Below are 18,032 nucleotides of genomic sequence, written 5' to 3'. Positions count from 1 at the left end.
AATAAACAACTGCAGAAATGTTTTCCACAAATTGACATACTCGAGATGTGTATTTCACTCGCTGGGTGTCCTCCTGTGATAGAAATGGCAACATTTTCATCCATTTTCTGCAACTAAGCTACCTGGACACGTGCAGGAACCATATGTAGGAAAAAAAAACAACATGTAGAGAAGCCATTTGGCAGAAGGGTCAAAGACTGTGAAGGAGGACTTAGAGCAGAACTGAACACAGCAGGTCTCCAGGCCATGATGACCACACCCAGGCTCAGCTGGAAACAATAAAAGCCTCATATTCTTTCCCTCCATCTCCTGTCCCTCATTGTTGTATCTTCTTCCCTTAACTGCACCTTACAGCCTTCTAAACTCATACCCTCAACTTTACAGTCACTATCTTTTGTCTGATTTCTCTTTCATTTTTTTTTTCCTTTCACACAACGTCTTCCTTTTGTCTGCACTCATCAAACTTTTGTAATGATCCTTGGGAGCCATGTAACAGTGAGGGAGTATCCACTGCATTCTCAGTCACCACAGTAAACACTCAGTCAGCAAGTGAGCCATTCTCTCTGGCATGCACACATAGGCCCCATTAAAAAATAAAAGCCTATGGAAGACAGAGAGGAATAAACAGATGGACATCATTTGTGTTGTACTTTCCTAGGAGTTGATGGATATGTAGACAACAACATATAGATAGACAACAACAGTTGCTTACAATTAATTGCTGTTGATTAGTAAACCAGGCCTTAGCCTGTCTCTGTCAGGGGACCACAGATGTGGAGGTGCTCTGAATGCTAATACAGACTCATCTCATCAGCATCAGAACAAAGCAATGGTTGACATTGACTATTACAGAGGGCATCATTATCACAGACTGTATTACTGTACAGTCTCTACTGCCTGGCCAATCATGTGCTCTGGCACTGAGCAGGCAGCCAATTAACACTTTGTTTACTGGGGTGACTCTGGGATGTGTGAGGGAAACAGGAAAATATGTCAGGGCTCACCATTTTAAGGCAGAGATCGGAGGACAGGAGAAGGACATGATGGTGATGCTAGATTTTTAAACTCATATTTGAATCACACTATTCCACTAAAATTACTGCTCCATCTCAGCTAAATGACAGTGTGAAAGACAGTGTGAAAGTGTTTTATTCTGATAACTCTGACAGCAGTAGCAGAACGTGGGACCATCACACCAGGGATGCTTGGCTTCTCTGTCAGAGCTCTGCAGAGAGATTATATATTCCCCCCCTGCTCCACACTGACTGTCATGCATGACGCAACTGCTCTTACCATGCACCACAGCAGCAGTTCTGGTATTCAAAGGATGACACAACAACACAACAAATGCAAGAAAAAAAAAGACTGCATAGCAACCCTCTTTCAGCATGACAGTGATATCTAAAACCTCAACTCAAGAAACTCTGGTGGAGGATGAACAACACCTAACATACATGGTCAGACACACACACACACACACACACACACACAGCTCCACCCACTGGCGAGGCTCCTCCCAGCAGTGTCTGCATTGCAGCAAAGAGAGCTGCATCTTTTCCAAGCCAGTTTTTCATCATCTGGGCCAAGGAGACTCAGCAGCATCCTGCTACTTCTCATAAACATCCTCTGCTGTCTACTCTCCCTTCTTTCCTTTTCTTTGGAGTAGAAAAATAGTGTACTTTAAAACTACAGAAGAAAGGTGCTTATGCAGCATCCACTGTGTTACTAAGATTACACAGGAAGGACAGGGTGTTTCTTGGTTTTCTTGAGCCAAGCCTCTGAAGATGCTGTTTCATTTTGTTTTCTTCAATAAGCAGAAAAGCAGCACTGCTCCAGTGTATGCTTACTGCAGAACTATGCAGATACGTCATAGGGATTGTTATTATTCCTACTGTGTTCATGTGTGGATGGGTGGGGAGGGACAATGAAGAGTTATTGTGACAGTATGAGGTGAATCAGCATTCTGTTCACGCCGAATCTGACAAACTGCTGAGCACTACAGTGCAGCTCAAATTAAGAAGCACAGGGAAACGTGAAAGTGGGCACACTAAAGAAAGCTGCATTAAGTGACAGTGACACAGGAAATAACAGGAGGGCTATCTTACATCTCTCAGTGCTGTTATATCAAATGTGCCAAGTAAAAACCCCAAGCTGATTTACTAATTCTGCCTGGCAAAATTTTTCGCATTTTGACAATTTAATCATTTTTGGGGGCATTGTTTTTAATTCTCTATTCAATGCTTTACATTTATTTATTTTTCCATCTGATTTAACATGTTTACCAAATCCCCTAAAGGCTTCTTTGTTATACATCCCCAGTTTTAGATGATCTTTAGGTTCAACTACTTCTGATCATTCTACAAATTCACTAAAACTTAGTAGCCTGGCCAGCCAGGCGCACTCCTTTATTAGCGAAGGAATGACAGTGTGGAACACCTGCCATTGAGAGTTTTTTCCTCTGGCTTCAAAAGACAGCTATTTATCTGCAATTGGGCGGGCTTTACGCTCCAGTCTTCCAACCAGATTTAAACAAGCCTTGCAGATACGCATTGGCTTGTTCGTAATGTTGCTCAATGCCAATCCCAAGTCCGCAAATCTTTCTACAACTGACTCTTGCTGTTTACTCCATTAAAAAAAATATGCACAGAACTGGTGATAACACTGTGTATTCTCATGTTTTTACAACAAAAACAACAGTAATTCACTAGTCTCTCTACTCTATCGCACCCGTCATATCCTTTGTTTCTCTGATTGGTTTATTCTGCATCCATTGGACCAAACCCCTGGAAATCGATCTCAACCGAAGAGATTTGAGAGCAATTATTTGTATAGAATAGAAAAAGAGTTAGTCTGGCTGGCCAGGCTAAAAACTTATGCCTTCAAAAAGGGCTGAATGCCACTTGTAACAAGACCTTGTCAAAAGCTTCAAGCATCTCAAAGTAATCTATGCCACAAAGTGTGTAAACATGAACCTCTCTCTAATTATGAAGTATTACTTCATGTCTTAATGCCTCAGTAGATCCTAAAATGCTGAGACAACACATTTTACAATCCAAGCTGTATGACTTCTTGTTTTGGTTTGATACCACAATAAGGCAAGATGAAATTTTTCCACATCTGCAGAATAGGAGATCAAACTCAGCAGAATAACCAGGTCAGTCCCACATTGTACCAAATGATTAAAGGAATGCCAGTTTTGGGAGATGACGGAGACACAGCTGTTTTTTAATTGTTTTTATACACAACACACTCTATAAAGTAACCTTTGACCTCTGGACAAGCAAAGTTGATGTGTACACAACATTTTTTGGTTTGTGCCATGTGGACATGTGGCTTCAGTCAGTCCTCAGCAAATCAAATATTTAAAACTGGTTGATTTATCAGCCTGAAAGAGCAAACTATAGCACCACAAGACACTGGACATCATGAATGAAAGAATGAGAGTTTATAGGTATATCTACTAGCATGATTCTGATAAAAGTTCTGGTGTCTGCTTGGGACCAATTTGAAAGTTTTATGACACCCCCTTCTCCTTTTTCCTGCCTCAGTTACATCCACTTGGCTGCTTTCATATGCTAATGGAGGGTAACTAGTCAGGCCAACGGCCTGGAATTTCTCTTAAGGAAGAGATGGAGATGGAAGGAGCAAGAAGAAAAAAGGACAGAGACAGAAATCAGATTATAGTGGACTGATGCCCAAAATTAGTGTGCAAAGGGGATTATTTGTTACAAGGCCACAAATACTTCAAGGATAGATCTTTGCTTTACTATGTGGTTTTGGTTAAGGAAAACTTTAACGCATTATATTTTTCTTTTTGCTGCATTTAGTTACAAATTCCCCTCAAGTAACCAATGAATCTTTCAATTTTAGAAAACTGGAAAAAAAAAGATATCTGCCACAACAGTCCAAAATAATGTGTTTAAATTACTGTTTTATTTTTTTCTATCACAATACTCCAAAATTCAAAAGAAGGCTCAAAAGAAGCAAATATTCACCACTGAGAATGTGGAACTAGTGATGTCTTGGGTATTTATGCCTGAAAAATTAGTTTTTATGTAATGTATAGTCTCCAGCGTTATCAGTTAATCGACTGAAAAATGATTTGCAACTAATCTGATAATCAATTATTGATTAGTTTTGGACTTTTTGCTTTAACAAATCAAGATAGCTGAAGGTGCCATCTTGGGTTCTGATAAGTTGTGAAGGTTTTTTTTTTTTCAATAATTCACTAATTCAATAAATCAATTCACGATCAGTTAGTAATCAATAACTTAATACCCAAATACATATATATCTTTTGGATTATAAATAGATTATTAGTCCAAAAATGCCCAAATTATATTGGAAATAACCATTATATTACATATATTATATTATTTTCTCATTTATGTGGTTTGATTTTTGACATTTGTGAAGTGCTTACATGTTTAGAATTAAAAAAAATGACAGGCACATGTGAAGCCCCTCGGTTTGTGTTGGGTGTGGTCTCATCACTGCTGGGATGTCAGTGGGGGTGGCTAGCAGTGACAAACAATGACGAAGCCACCCCCGCAATAAACGCTTAGAGCCAGTAGCATCCAAACAAAGAAGGAGGACTTACACACCACCATTACATTCATCCAGCCACCTCAGCCAACCCATCAGAGAAGGAGCGCAGGTGGGCCAATTAGAGTCCCCAGGGCCCCCCAACCAGATGCAAGCAAAGCCCTGTATAATTGGTTTCCTCATCTATGAATTATTAATCCTGAATGCTCTTTGAGGTTTTTGACAGAGTAGGGTCATGACAGTGCACCCTCTGACACTCAGACTATCCTGTCCAACCCCCCAGTGTCATGTTAAAACTACTCTTCATTACAAAGTCGGGAGAGTCAAATATCTAAGACACCAGAAAACATTATGACCTCTGATGTTATGACTGCTTTAGTTATAAGGAACCCGCTGCATAATCAACTCCTTGATGTGATGTAGCTCTACCATGCTACCCTTTAAAAGTCACTTCATGTACCTTAAGTCTGTGATATTTTCTACAAAAGTTTATATGAAGGAAACAATGCAGGAAGCACAATTTTAGAGTTTAATCCAGTGGTGTAATAACTATGCGATGAGAGTTTCATTTGATGGCATATCAGTAGGGAATGAAGTGATCAAAAATCTGGATGAAAATTGATTTACATCTGTTAATGTAGCCTGCAATAGTATTTGTTTTTTTCCACTTACAAATTTTACAATTTTTTCAATCAATGGTGTTCATGAGAATACTAAAGATAAAAGAATAATAAACCAGAAGCTTTGGTGGGGGGGGGTACGCATTTCTATTATTACTATTTTTATTATTATTATCAATTATTTTGTATTTTTTTACCTTTTCTGTATTGTCTCTATTTTGCTTGCTTTCTTCTGTGTGCAGTTTGAATTAAAAGTGTTTTGTGTAACAGGCTATATAAATAAAACTGAATTGAAATAATAGAGATGTGACTGTTATTGGTGGCAGTGTTGCTGATTCCCTGGCTCCTCTCTCCCTCGGTCTCACACCAGGTGTTAGCGTGCTGTTAATATTTCATGAGGACACTACTGTGCTATTGGCACACAAAGGCCGTTTTCAGTGTCTTGGACAGCAGAGGCTCTCTGGAAACAGAGGGCTATCAGTTCGACTTGGGATGCAAACAATTTTCAACACTGCTAAAATTAAATTAGGGGAAGGGGCAGGCCAGAGTGCAGCACCACTGCATTGCTCGACGTAGCTACTCTTCTTTACTTCTCACATAAGGCATTCCTTGAAAAAATGAAAAACAGGAGAGGTGGAAAATGCATGAAACAATGAGCTGTCTGTGTGAGTTTTCAGTGAAAAAGCTGAAAAGGCATGTCAGACGTATGAAGTGTTAGTAAGGGTGCCAAGCTGACTTCTTAACATATGGAGACAAATGGATACATACAATATAGTGTGACAAAGAGCACTGTATAAAGAATGTCCATCTTTATAAACACAGACACACATACATCATTCTTTGAATATACAAAGGCTACAAACGCTGCACTAAAGCTGCACAATTAAATGGTTTTATATCCCAATCTTGACAATTCTGTCACATGTATATTAGCAGGGAAAGCAACTGCATCAAACAAAGCACTCCATTCTCCATACTCTATAACAGCAAATGACTTCATAACTAAAGACAGGAGGGCCAATGAGAAAACACCCTATATATGATTGACCAATGCAGATTTCATGTTGGGTGGTAGGATGGGGTCAGCAGCCACACACACGCACACGTTTCTGATGGATCGGTATTTGTGTGGACTATTCCCTATAAGTCTCTGAGACTAATAATTTTGTTTAGTTTATAGTGACCTGTTTGCACTCCCATTTCCATTTGACAAGCTAAATAGTCAACACAAAAATAACAATCACCATTAAGAAAGGCTTCATCATTACACATCATTTAAAAAATTGTATTTTACTTGTATCAGTCCAAGAATCATTTGTTAAACCACTTGACATGACTTGCTTTCTAAAATCAAGTTAAGTGAAGCTCTTTATGTGGAGGAGCAGGGACACTCAGAGGTCAGCATGCCAAGCACTCCACAGTTTCCAGTTCCAAACTGCACTACTGAATGAATGCTGGCTATTAATACCTGACATGTCAGGGATGCCTTTCCTCGAGAACTACAGGGATCAACATAGGACATGACAGGCTTGTAAAAAGAGGGTGATGAAAAAATACATATCAAAGCTTGTTGTATCTCAAGCTGTCTTATATGAATGCTTTACAATATTATTAATATTTGTCGAGACCTGAAGTATAAGGATGGGAATTGAGACCCGTTTTTTTGATTACTCAAAAATCGCATGCCTCCTTGCTTATCAATTCTTCCTCTTATCGATACCAACATGTTTTGCTGACATTTGAGCGTCTGGTCAAACTTTGCAGCTTCAAACTTGAAACAAGAAGGAAGTAATGGTGGAGCTGGAGCAGTGATAAAAAGTGTGGCTTCATTTCTTGAAGAAATATGACAGTGACACGCAGCAGGCTTTACAGATCTTTGACAATAAAACAAATACTATACAAATATTCTCTAATTTCATCCATTTTAGAAGTTGACAGACTGTTGCTACACAACAGCTCTGATCCTGTAAATCGTTGCACTTGAAGAGAAACTCCTCTCCTAAAAGTCATACAGTCATAGGCTTCTCTTAAAGTAAGAATTTTCTTAATTAAAGGAAAGGGTCATGTTGAGATTTTCTTCCCAAAACCTATAACAGCTGTGTGTGCAGCAGCCTGAAGCTCTTCTTTTGAAGAGACCATGGTCCTTGTGTAATTTTTGGCTCACTCTCAGAAGACAATCTCACACCAGTACTAAGAGTTTAACACTCTATTTAATCAATCAGAATATGCAGTGTTAAGATTTTACAAAACGTTAAAGATAAAAATTAGAAAAATTAAAACTTATGGGTAGCCCAGGGAAGAGAGAAACCCTAGAGAGCCAGACCCCGGGGTGTCCTAGAGAGATCAGGGGCTTTTATAAGAACCTTAAGCCCAACCATTGAAACACTGTGAACACTGCCAAAATACCCAACTTGGTCCAGTTCATACTACTGGACACTCGCCTCTGCATGCAATGCATAGCCTGTCATCATCTTGCAAAGTGCATGCAAGCTCAGTCAAATATAGCTGTGTTCACCTCGTGCATAAGACGTTTCAAGTATCATATAAACTTACAAGCTTCTATTCAGTTCAATAATATCTTTAACTGCAATCCCTTATCTGTTTAAACTTTTCTATTCATCTGTTTTCTCCTTTGATATCAGTAAATATCCTATTTAATAGTTAATATTCTATTCTTAATATCCTTAATCTGTAAAGAATACACACATAATCACTTTAATTCAACCTCTTTCAACAAGGAACATGTGGGACAAGGGAAACCATGGCCTAAACTCCAACATAACAATATTGCAACCCATGGGTAATGGGATGTGTGTTAGGTAGTAGTCTCAAATGACTGAAAACAATAGCTTTCTTTGCAGACCAGATTAAAATCCAATGTAAAACTAATAAACATTTCAAATATTTTAAAAGTACACACTTTCAATGAACTGTAAGTTCAGTTGGATTGATATAACAAATGATAGATTGTATTTAGATTGGTGTATATATCTATTTTAGTAGAATTCTGTGAAATACTGTGTTCAGAATCAGAGATGTATTGATCCTAAAAACGTGTGTAGATCTAGTGTTGTTTTAGCAAAGAAAATTGATCAGGAATCAAAAAATTAATCCATAAAGAATCAAATCAATGAGCATAAAATCTTATCAATTCCCATCTCCACTGCAATGACCTACTCAGTAGGATGTATACTGTATACAGTAAGGAGTTTTTCGTCACCCCCCCAATTCTCGTCAGTTTTACAACTAGGTGTGCAAAATATATTGAGTCACTATTGTCATTATGATATGTTCATTCACAATAGTCACAATGCAAGAAGAGCCTTGTCAAGTAGACAAATTAACAATAGACAATAAACACACTTCACACAAATATATAGTTATGTGTAAATATACACATTTAACCAGCACCAGCATCTACCACTACTATCAGTCTACAAAGAAGTAAAGAAATTATAAAATAAAAATAAAAAGAAGGAATAACTATATTTCATAACGGCTCCCTGACATAATCTAATTAAAATGCTAAAGAAATAAAACATTAACTGACCTGATTATTCCAGGCACAATACAGGTCGCAGATAAGGCTCCAGTTGTTGTTAATCATACAATCAAGTACTTTAAGATGAGCCATTATTTGTTGCACTGAAAAAATCCAAGCTGCCCAGACACCTGCCTCTCAGCTGTATATACCAAAGCCTGCTGTGCCCAGCGGCACCCTGCTGGCTGAGACATTTTTCGATACCATGTTGATGAAGAGGAAGATGAAGGAATAATCAGGAGAAGGCATCGGTTGCATTTCTGTGCCCATCTGCAAGCCCAGCAGGCGTCCTGTCAGCTGTGGCCATCGCCCCAGTCGTGCTTCATTAACAATATGTTAATGATTCATGCTGCACAAAAACTCAGGGGATTATCTTGGATGTAACATTAAAAAAAGCTTTCCTATGAGGTTGAAGATGCAAAAAGAGTTATCAGCAGTCCAGTGAAAATAAGTCCACCTGGGTATCAACATGCAGGACACGCATCACCATGGTTATGCAGCAAAATGCAAGCTGATCAGTTCAAGAGAAGTCTAAAAGATAATGAAGCACACTGCAATTGTTCTTCTCACATCCTCTTCTGCATCTTTGGATCATTCCCTCTTTTGATTCTCTCTGTCTGTCTTCCCTTGATGGTGTCTTGTCCCAGCAAACTGTGCCTCACTGTGCTTGTCTCTGCAGCAGTACCAGGCAGAGGCAGCCCAAGAATCGGAGTATGAAAGGCTCACTCTAAACAGACATGTATCAGAACTAATGCAGAGGAGAGAAGAGAATGATTTTTCTCTTCTCTCTGGGACTCTTTGGGATACAGGGAAGTAAAAGCAGAAGTAATCGACCTAGTGCACACCTTCTGCTGCTGTCTCATACTTGTTAAAATTAGCACTTAAGGTTTCGGGTTGTCTGTTTAAGCCTGTGAAAACCCATAGATAGGACTCTACAGGGGCTCTGCCTCCAACCTTACTGATTCTGCACTTTAACCAGCAATGCAGGGTGCTGTGCAGCAGGGGTTATTTATTTCATTACTCTGCAAAAAAATCTTCCTCTACTTTGCAGGAGGAAAAGTCCTCTGACAAAAGGCAGGAGGAGTGCCGCAGCCCCCACCACTACAAAATCCCATATCAGAAGTCGACTATCTTAAGTAAACAAACATCCTGTTAAAGACTTCCTCTCTCTATGGGATGTCACAGAAATTAAGATTTTGAGAGACGAAAATATGCCGGAAATACATGAAGAGAGAATGAGTAAACTACTGGATACCAGTAAATAGATGTCTGGGATTGTTTATGTTCCTTCCACCCCTTGATGCTGTTTGATGTCCAGATGGTTGTGATTGTGACATTAGTTGTAAGGCGGCTTCATCAGCAAGATCCTCTGTGCTCACTTAAAATGAGAAACACCATAACCGATTAGCAGTGAACAGTTGCCTAAGGTGGGGTTTAAGATCATCATAAATTATTAATAAAACCTCATTAATCTGTGTCACTCCAGTTTTCTTCTCTCTTACAGGGCTCCAAAGTATGTCATGTCATGACAATAACTCAAGTAAAACGGTCTAAAACTAATACTCTACTGTGACAACTCTAATTAAATAGGTTCATCAAGTCTGAAACCGCCATATCAAGCTTTCATTTGAGAATGCTAAATGTGTCAAAGGCACCAAAACCTGTTTAAAATTAAATCACATATGTATATTACAAAAATAGGGGCAAAGAACTCTTGAGTATTCATGCAGACACAAGTGTCTGCGTTAGGTCAGGAGGTTACACACACAATCTGGTCAAAAAGGTCAGCCAAGTCTTCCAGTCCACACGTGGCAACCCTGGATCCCACAATATGCATCAACAAACCAGTCGGGGTGGTAACTACCCACTGCTCTCTTTTCTTGCCCCTCCATAACTACTGCAACATACTGTAAATAAATAAATTTAATGGACTGTCAACAGCAAAAAAAAAAAAAAAAAATCTGACGAACAATTTAATTCATCCTAAACAAAACCATCTCGGTCAACTTGCTTTGTAGGCAGATGTGTTACCCCTTCGTTTTTATATCTACAGCTAACAAGCTATGGTAGAGAAGGTACCTACAGCAGCTTTTGTTTGCACATAGAAGACTATATTAGAGAAAACTACAACCAAAAAGAAGTTTGAGGCTGCATGAGGTAAAACCATGATTAATATCCATGTATCTTTTCAATGATGACGACAACTGAGAGAACAAATGTGGCTAAAAAATGCCATGGTGGCCCAATATCTGCTGGAAAGACTGATTTTGTTTTGTTTGGAGAGGATTTGTTATTTTCCTGAAATCTGTAACATATACAATAAACAGATATGATATCATTTAGCAACATTTGTACGAGCTGCGCCTGAAAAACTCCTCCTGTCACAACCCGGGAACAGGCCAGTGAAGAGTAAAATCACAAACCCTCCTTCCACATTAAAGCCAACATGATCCATTTAGTTCTGGATCTCTTGTCACCCAAATTAGGCAGTTGTAGTCAGTTTAGGCAAATTACATTTATTGTCAAAGATAACTTCGTATAAATTCAGCCTTGAACTTAAGAGGCTTCTACAGCCCAATCAGAGAGCACCGTATCGCCCCACAAAAAGCAGTTTTGCCATTCAGCAGCTTTTCTGTCATCCATTCATGAAATTATTCCTTCATTGGGGTGTCTTTGTTCATTTCCACTGCTGACGCTGACAGGAAATACTGTGGTTTGCTGCCAAGACCTTAAAGCTCACACTAACAGTGAGGGTTAAGATATGTCCAGATAACACCCTGTTACATAACAGTGGATTAAAAACAAGTTCTTCTCTTGCACACATTGTCATATGCAATTTTATAGACAATAAAAAAAAAAGAAAGAATAATTGTCTCAGGAGTAACAGAAAAAAAACTTCTTACAAGGATGATAATAATATGTCAACTAGAGGTTGACTTATAGCAACTGGACTTCTAATTTTTAGGTCGAAACGTTTCACTACTCATCCGAGCAGCTTTGTCAATACAGTATATCAAATAGCATGTGGCTTAGTGGGGGGAAGTGTTGATGGAGATGCCTTGGGTATGAGTAATTGATAGTGTCTCACCCTCACTGAGCAATAGACTGGTTTTGTTCTGCCTGTCTGGTTGCATCTGCAACCCTTCCCCCCCAAACTCCTACCTCTCACCATCTTGCTGCCCTCCCTTTATCTTGCTGGAGCATCCAAGCAGAAGAGGCTGTAACACTGAGCCAATTGGCAGCGGAGAGAACAAAAAAATGAAAAGAGAGCAAAAAAGAATGGCATTCTTTCTAATGGTTAAAGCCTTGTCTGCCATGACACCCCACTACCCTGCCATGATGTCCCTGCTCCTTCCCTTCCTCCATCCACACATCTATCCATCAATCATCTACCCATTCCTGTGACCAGCAGAATAATGGCATCCCGTGTGACTGGGGGACTGAGACTTTAACAGACTGTGGGAGGACATGCAGAAGAGCCATGCTGACCATGAACGTCACCCCTCCACAGGAGGAAAAGATAAGGGGGCTGCCCAACACACACATAGTTTAGTTGACCTTGAGTCTGACACAGCATGTGTATTGATTTCCCTTTTTGTCCTTTCCAGGAAAAAATAGCAACAATAGCTGGGAAGTTTAATTCCCCTAAGAGATGCAGAAACACACACGGTTTCAGTTTGCTGGTAATACTGATAAACTGTGAGGAAGACCTGCTGTTACCAAACTGGGGAAACCCTTCACAGAGCACACCGCTGGTCATTCCAATACACTTTCTCTGTGTGTATGTGCTCAGAGAAGCCAGGTCATGTTAAGGTCAGTGCCTTGTTTGCTGAATATGAAAGGACACTGATGTGCTGCACAAGAAACATTTGCTTTTCAGATTTATGCAAATCAAATTTTTTGGTCACTGCCCTGATTGATGAACTACCATGTCTCTAAACACTGATAAAGATGTCGATACTTTTGAAGACACCAATATTTGTATTCTAAAGATGTATTTCTAACGATGACTAAAATACACCCTCAGACTGGTGAAATTACAGTGGATACATTAGAAATATGAATTGTCTTTTGACACTAAGTGGTTCAGCTGGAAATATATACAAGAAGATTTTTTACAGAAAAAATAAGGTCTCATAAGGTCTCACATGGCACAAACTAACCAGTCACACTCCCTGACCCCAATAATGATAGCATCCTGACCAACATTCAAATATTTACTGCCTATAACAACGTTAAGGAAACAACCGGCAGCAGTTCCAGTACAGTGAATCCTTTTTTCCCTCTTCCGACACACACAGCATTCATCTTTCCATGAGTTAAATATAGCATTACTAAAACACGCGGGAATAGAGGACGGGTGAAAGACAAGCATGTGAACAAGGGGAGGGAAAAAAAGAGCAGGGGGTTTAGAGATGGGAGGGGTTATTTCCTAGCAAAGCAGAGAGCATCAACAACACTCAAAGCACTGCCAACATCCTCCCCATGAATGAAGGAAGTCATCAAAACATACTGAAGAGAGTTTCAATGTTTTTTGTTTTGCTATTTTGCTTACATTTCTTTTAGCCACTATTATTTTTTTTCCATATGGTTTTACAACACAAATAGGTTGTCCAAAAAATTGAAATTTGAAACTAAAATTGAACAGTCAACAATAACTAGCAAAAGAGAAGAGCAAAGTCACTATATGTGCAAATACAGACTCCCACTTACAGCAAACAAAATTAGTTTTGTATCATTAATTCACCTGCAGATTTTATTTTATTTATTCATCTCACATTTCAAATCCAAGCACGTTTAGTTTGTAACTCCACTGAACACTAGATTCAGAGAACCATTGACATGTTTTCCTAAAAATATGATTTAAATTATTATCAAGATATTTTTAAATTAATTAAAAGCAATTTTGACTAATCCTGTACAGAGCAACCACCTCAGGTCCACTCCCACACACAGCTGTTCTAATAGCAAGGACAAGAGCAGCTGATAGATCACAACACATAGGAAGGTGTTTTTAATTTAACTCTTTTGAGTTGCCCAAAGTTCAGCAATTTCAGACACTTAAGTGTGCAAATTAGCATGACAAACAAATTATCTTTAGGCGTTGTACTGTTACTTGGACGACTGTCACTAAGAAAATAATTCAAAGATTGATGATAAAAATAATCAGTTTGCAGTTTAATTATAACAACAACGTCGCTTTATCATTATCTTGTGGTCAGCGGGTCTCAGCTGCTTCATACCTTCCCTTCTATCAATGTGGCAGCAGGTCGCGTGATGTAGGGAATGTGAATGAGGCCAAGAGAGAAAGCAAAAGGCAGACGTTATGCACTTGTGTTTTTCTCTTAATGACTGGGGCAGCTGTGTCTAAATTGCCCAGTTGCTACCAGTGCTTTGGCGTTAGCTGGGTGGGTGGGGGTGTGTTAGGGGAGTAATCTTTGAGAAGACAACCCTTCAAATCTGCCTCATTAGCGTACCAAAATGATGCACAGGAGTGGGAGGGGGAGAGGGGACTGGCTGGGGTCTCAGCTCTCATTAGTTCCAAGGCGGGACAGCAGTACATAGACAGTGAGGCTTGAAATCTGACTAAGATTTTTGTTTGTGTGTGTGTTATAGGAGAACCCAGGTAGATGAAAAGAGCTTGCTTGTTTATGTGTCAAGCCTTAGGCTGAAAACAGTGAGGTAAAACACTGACATTAACTCAAAGGTGACTCACATTTTCTGCACTGTAGAAATATGTGGCAAAACCATTGAGGTTCTCAGGTTATTAAGAAACTGATGGAATAAAATTTCATCTCATTTAGCAGCCTATTTAGGTGATTCAGTGTGCAACCATGCACCTGCGTGGTTTGTTTGTTTTTTTTTTTTTTATCTGTCCATCTGCACATGCATCTAATCTTTCCTGTGTCCATTTTCAACTGATGAAGCTGACATGCTTTAAAAGAACTTTAAAGATTAGACTTTATCTGTTGGTCTTGCTGATTTAAAGCTCACTAAAGCTCTCGAGTCTCTAAGTCTGAGAAATTAGTGGAGAGGGTGCTTATAACTGAGGAGTAAATAATGTATTTTTAATGCTTCTTTTCAACAAGATTGGAGTTTTTGTGACAATTGTAGTTTTCCTCACTGAGGGAGAATTAAGTGATGTTACAGGAAGCATTTACTGAACCACAGAAATTTACGCAAGAAAACCAGCACCACTTAACACAGCCAAGGAGAAGAAAGAAAAAGTTTTTACCATTTCATGACAACTTCTGCCTTTTTTTCTCAGTGATTCTGTAAATGTCTGTCAGATTTTTTGACTAAACAGATAACTAATGAAGGAGAATGGTGATGTGATTCTCTCGTGACTGACAAAACACAATCTCACTGGAACATCTAATTAAGATTTGACTTCAAATCAAATTTAATTTTCAGACACCTACATCCCTTCTTACTTCAACAACAACTTTATAAACACAAGGACACTGCCTTACCCCATTCCCAAAGATTTATGCTGTCCATCCTCAGCTAGTTCTGACCCAGTAAGAGGATTACAGCCACACACACAGCACTGTTGCCATTTTCTAATGATGGATTAATCCAAAATATATCACTGCAGCACTGCTGTTACGACATGCATCAAGCCTAGATGTATTATGATGATGATGATTATGATGATGTAACCACTGAAACACTGTATATATGAGGAAATGGATGAGCTCTACTATGTGCTGTTTATCAGTTTGGCATGAAGACCCACAAAAGACACAGTAAGATTAGCACCGCAAGTATAAAAGTCTCTTTGTGTGCTTAAACAGTTGTATGAGTGGGAAAAGAATGAACCCAATCACCCCAAACACTGGCAGATGTGACGTGCTGTGCGCTGCAACGCTTAGCTCACACTCACTGTTTTTCCCTCTGAGTGCATTTCACATTTTGTAACTTCTGTGACATGTCACAAGTTTTCTAGAAGCAAGAAAACCTTTAAAACAGATCTGATGATGCTACAGCCCCTAAGTAGTCTGGTGGTTTTCATGAATGCTTCACATTGTCCAGTTGACAAGTTACAAATCCAAGCATTGTGTACACCAGTGAACTACTACAAACCTACAAACTGTGGCATCAAAAACAGCCATTTATTTGGCATATGGCAAAATAGGACACACTTTCAGGGTAATATTTAGTATATGTCATACTGTCAACTTTCACACACAAAGAACCAGTAGCCATCACAGAGAAGCTGCAACAGCACAGACACTTACAAACAGGTGCTTTAACAGACTGCACTGTGAATCACAACAGCCTGGAGTCCAGACACATCTCTAGCCAAAATCTTACCTCGCAAAACAGAGTTTTGACTCTAGATTTACTCTTCTCATTGTCCTGTGGTGAATCACTCCAACGTGCTGCCATAATTTTATCTCAAACTGCACAGGAGGGAGAAGTCCTTAAGAGACCACATTGAGGTGAAGAGGACGAAGCCAAAATAAAAAATAAAAATAAAAAATGGAGGATCCTAGTCCACACCGTCGTCCTTCTTCATGTCCACCAGGGGCTGAAATCTGGATATAAAATAAACAAATTACTTAAACAAAAACAAAGCGACAGAAAAAAAAAAAAAAAAAAACAGTTCCTGTCCCAACTCTAGTACATAACAACATTCAAACCAAGTTTTATTTGCACATTTGTACCTGGGCCTAAAGGCTTTTGCTTTCTGTCTGAACAATAAGGAATAAGAGCTCAGGAGATACCCTGAACTGCATTTGATACTATACACAATGAATGACAATACAAAGTGCATAAATCTACCATGAGCCTGGCCACCCAAGGAAAGCCTGACATCTTAACTCTGAACTCTAGCTATAAGTGATGAGTGCTATTCAGATACTGTAGTAAAATTATAAAGGTTCATATCATTTGGAAATATTCATAAAAATAAAGAACAATGAGGTGAAAATACAGAAAATACATACCTAAATACATTTTAGGCTTTTTTTTTAATGAAGCTGAGATGATAATTTGGAGTTTATGTGGCAGAAAGAAGATATTTGACAGGTAGATAATAGAGTTTTTGTTGTTGACATGTACCCTTTGATTAAAAACGCCTGGTGACTGACACCTCTGAAATAATACGTGCACAGAGCGTAAAAAAAACAGATGCATGTCAAATAAAAGGAAAAACTCATGTCTCTCTATGGGGAGACAGTGCACACCAAGAAATTAAGGGCTGTAGTGTAAACGCGCCTCACCAGCCATCATTAATCAAGCCATAACATTACGCCTGATACAAACACCACATAGGATACAACATGCTCTTTCTTCTGACATGGCGCTTCGTCAAAGGGACATTTTATTGACTATTTACTTTATTTTCCACTCGTTTAAACCGATAACATCCCCTTGTGTTTGTTGCTACAAGCTGCTGTTGACAAATAAGCCCGCGGACGACAGGTTGTTGCTGTGGCTTTTCACTGTAAACGACACAAAAACGTACCTGTTACAAATTCAGAAAACTACTCCGTAAAGGCAAAACAAACAGACTGTCCATACTTCTGAGCGGAGAAAGGTGTCTCTTGTGGCAGCCTCAGTCGATCCAGGGATGGGTTAAAAAGCCTGTCAGGAGATTACAAAGCGGGATATTCAGTCTCCTTGTACAGCTACACTGACTGCCCGCGGATCTTACTACCTGTTAGGAAAACACACAGGAAAAAAGCTGGGTGAACGCCCTTCACTGTGCATTTCTTCGTCTGGGAGACCCGATGAGAATTTATTCTCTGGTATTCATTCATTTCTCGTCATTTCCGAGCTTCTATCCGATGGTAAAATAGTCCAAATAAAACAAAAAACTAACGTGTACTCCTACGTGGTCCCCGGTTGGCGGCGCGACAATCTCTACACAAACCTCCCGACAGTGCTGAAGCCCCGCCCCTCGGCTTGCCCCCTCGCCGGGTCTCCTCCAATCAGATGGCCAGTTTAAATTTGGAATTTCGAAGCGGGCCAATGGGAGGTCTTGTTACATAACAATTCCAATAACACTTGGAAGCAGGTCCATTCTAGACAGTGACTGAAAATCACAAATTTTCACATTATTTATTTAGTAATTTGGTCTTTCATCATATATTCAGTTAACAACCGTAACAGAAACCACTGTACCTAAATAAACTAGCTCTATGCTGCTTTGTACTTCTACCTTAATGTATTTCAGTGCTTTGTATTTTATTATTTCTGCTACATTTATTTGCCATCTGTAGTTAGGCCTACTCCTTTAAGCCTAAAGATAAAAACATCACACTAAATATTGTATTTTATAAAATATTATAGATCAAAATATGCAACACCATGAATAA

At 39.1% G+C, this 18,032-nt stretch overlaps 1 protein-coding gene across 1 annotated transcript in view; it reads right to left on the bottom strand.

The window, feature by feature from the left end:
* Positions 1-17,563, bottom strand: part of arhgap21a (Rho GTPase activating protein 21a) — an 85,457-nt gene extending 67,894 nt beyond the window's left edge. Inside the window, exons 1-2 of the mRNA XM_026291957.1 lie at positions 17,180-17,563; positions 16,024-16,247 (exon numbers count right to left, since the gene is read on the bottom strand). Of these exons, the coding sequence (XP_026147742.1) occupies positions 16,024-16,098 (75 nt within the window). The 5' untranslated portion in view covers positions 16,099-16,247; positions 17,180-17,563. The remainder of the gene's footprint in view (positions 1-16,023; positions 16,248-17,179) is intronic.
* Positions 17,564-18,032: the final 469 nt, after the last annotated feature.

This window comes from Mastacembelus armatus, chromosome 20, assembly GCF_900324485.2.
Source record: "Mastacembelus armatus chromosome 20, fMasArm1.2, whole genome shotgun sequence".
Lineage (NCBI taxonomy): Eukaryota > Metazoa > Chordata > Actinopteri > Synbranchiformes > Mastacembelidae > Mastacembelus > Mastacembelus armatus.
The sequence above is the reverse complement of the archived record's forward strand: the minus strand, read 5'-3'. Positions and strand labels throughout refer to the sequence as shown.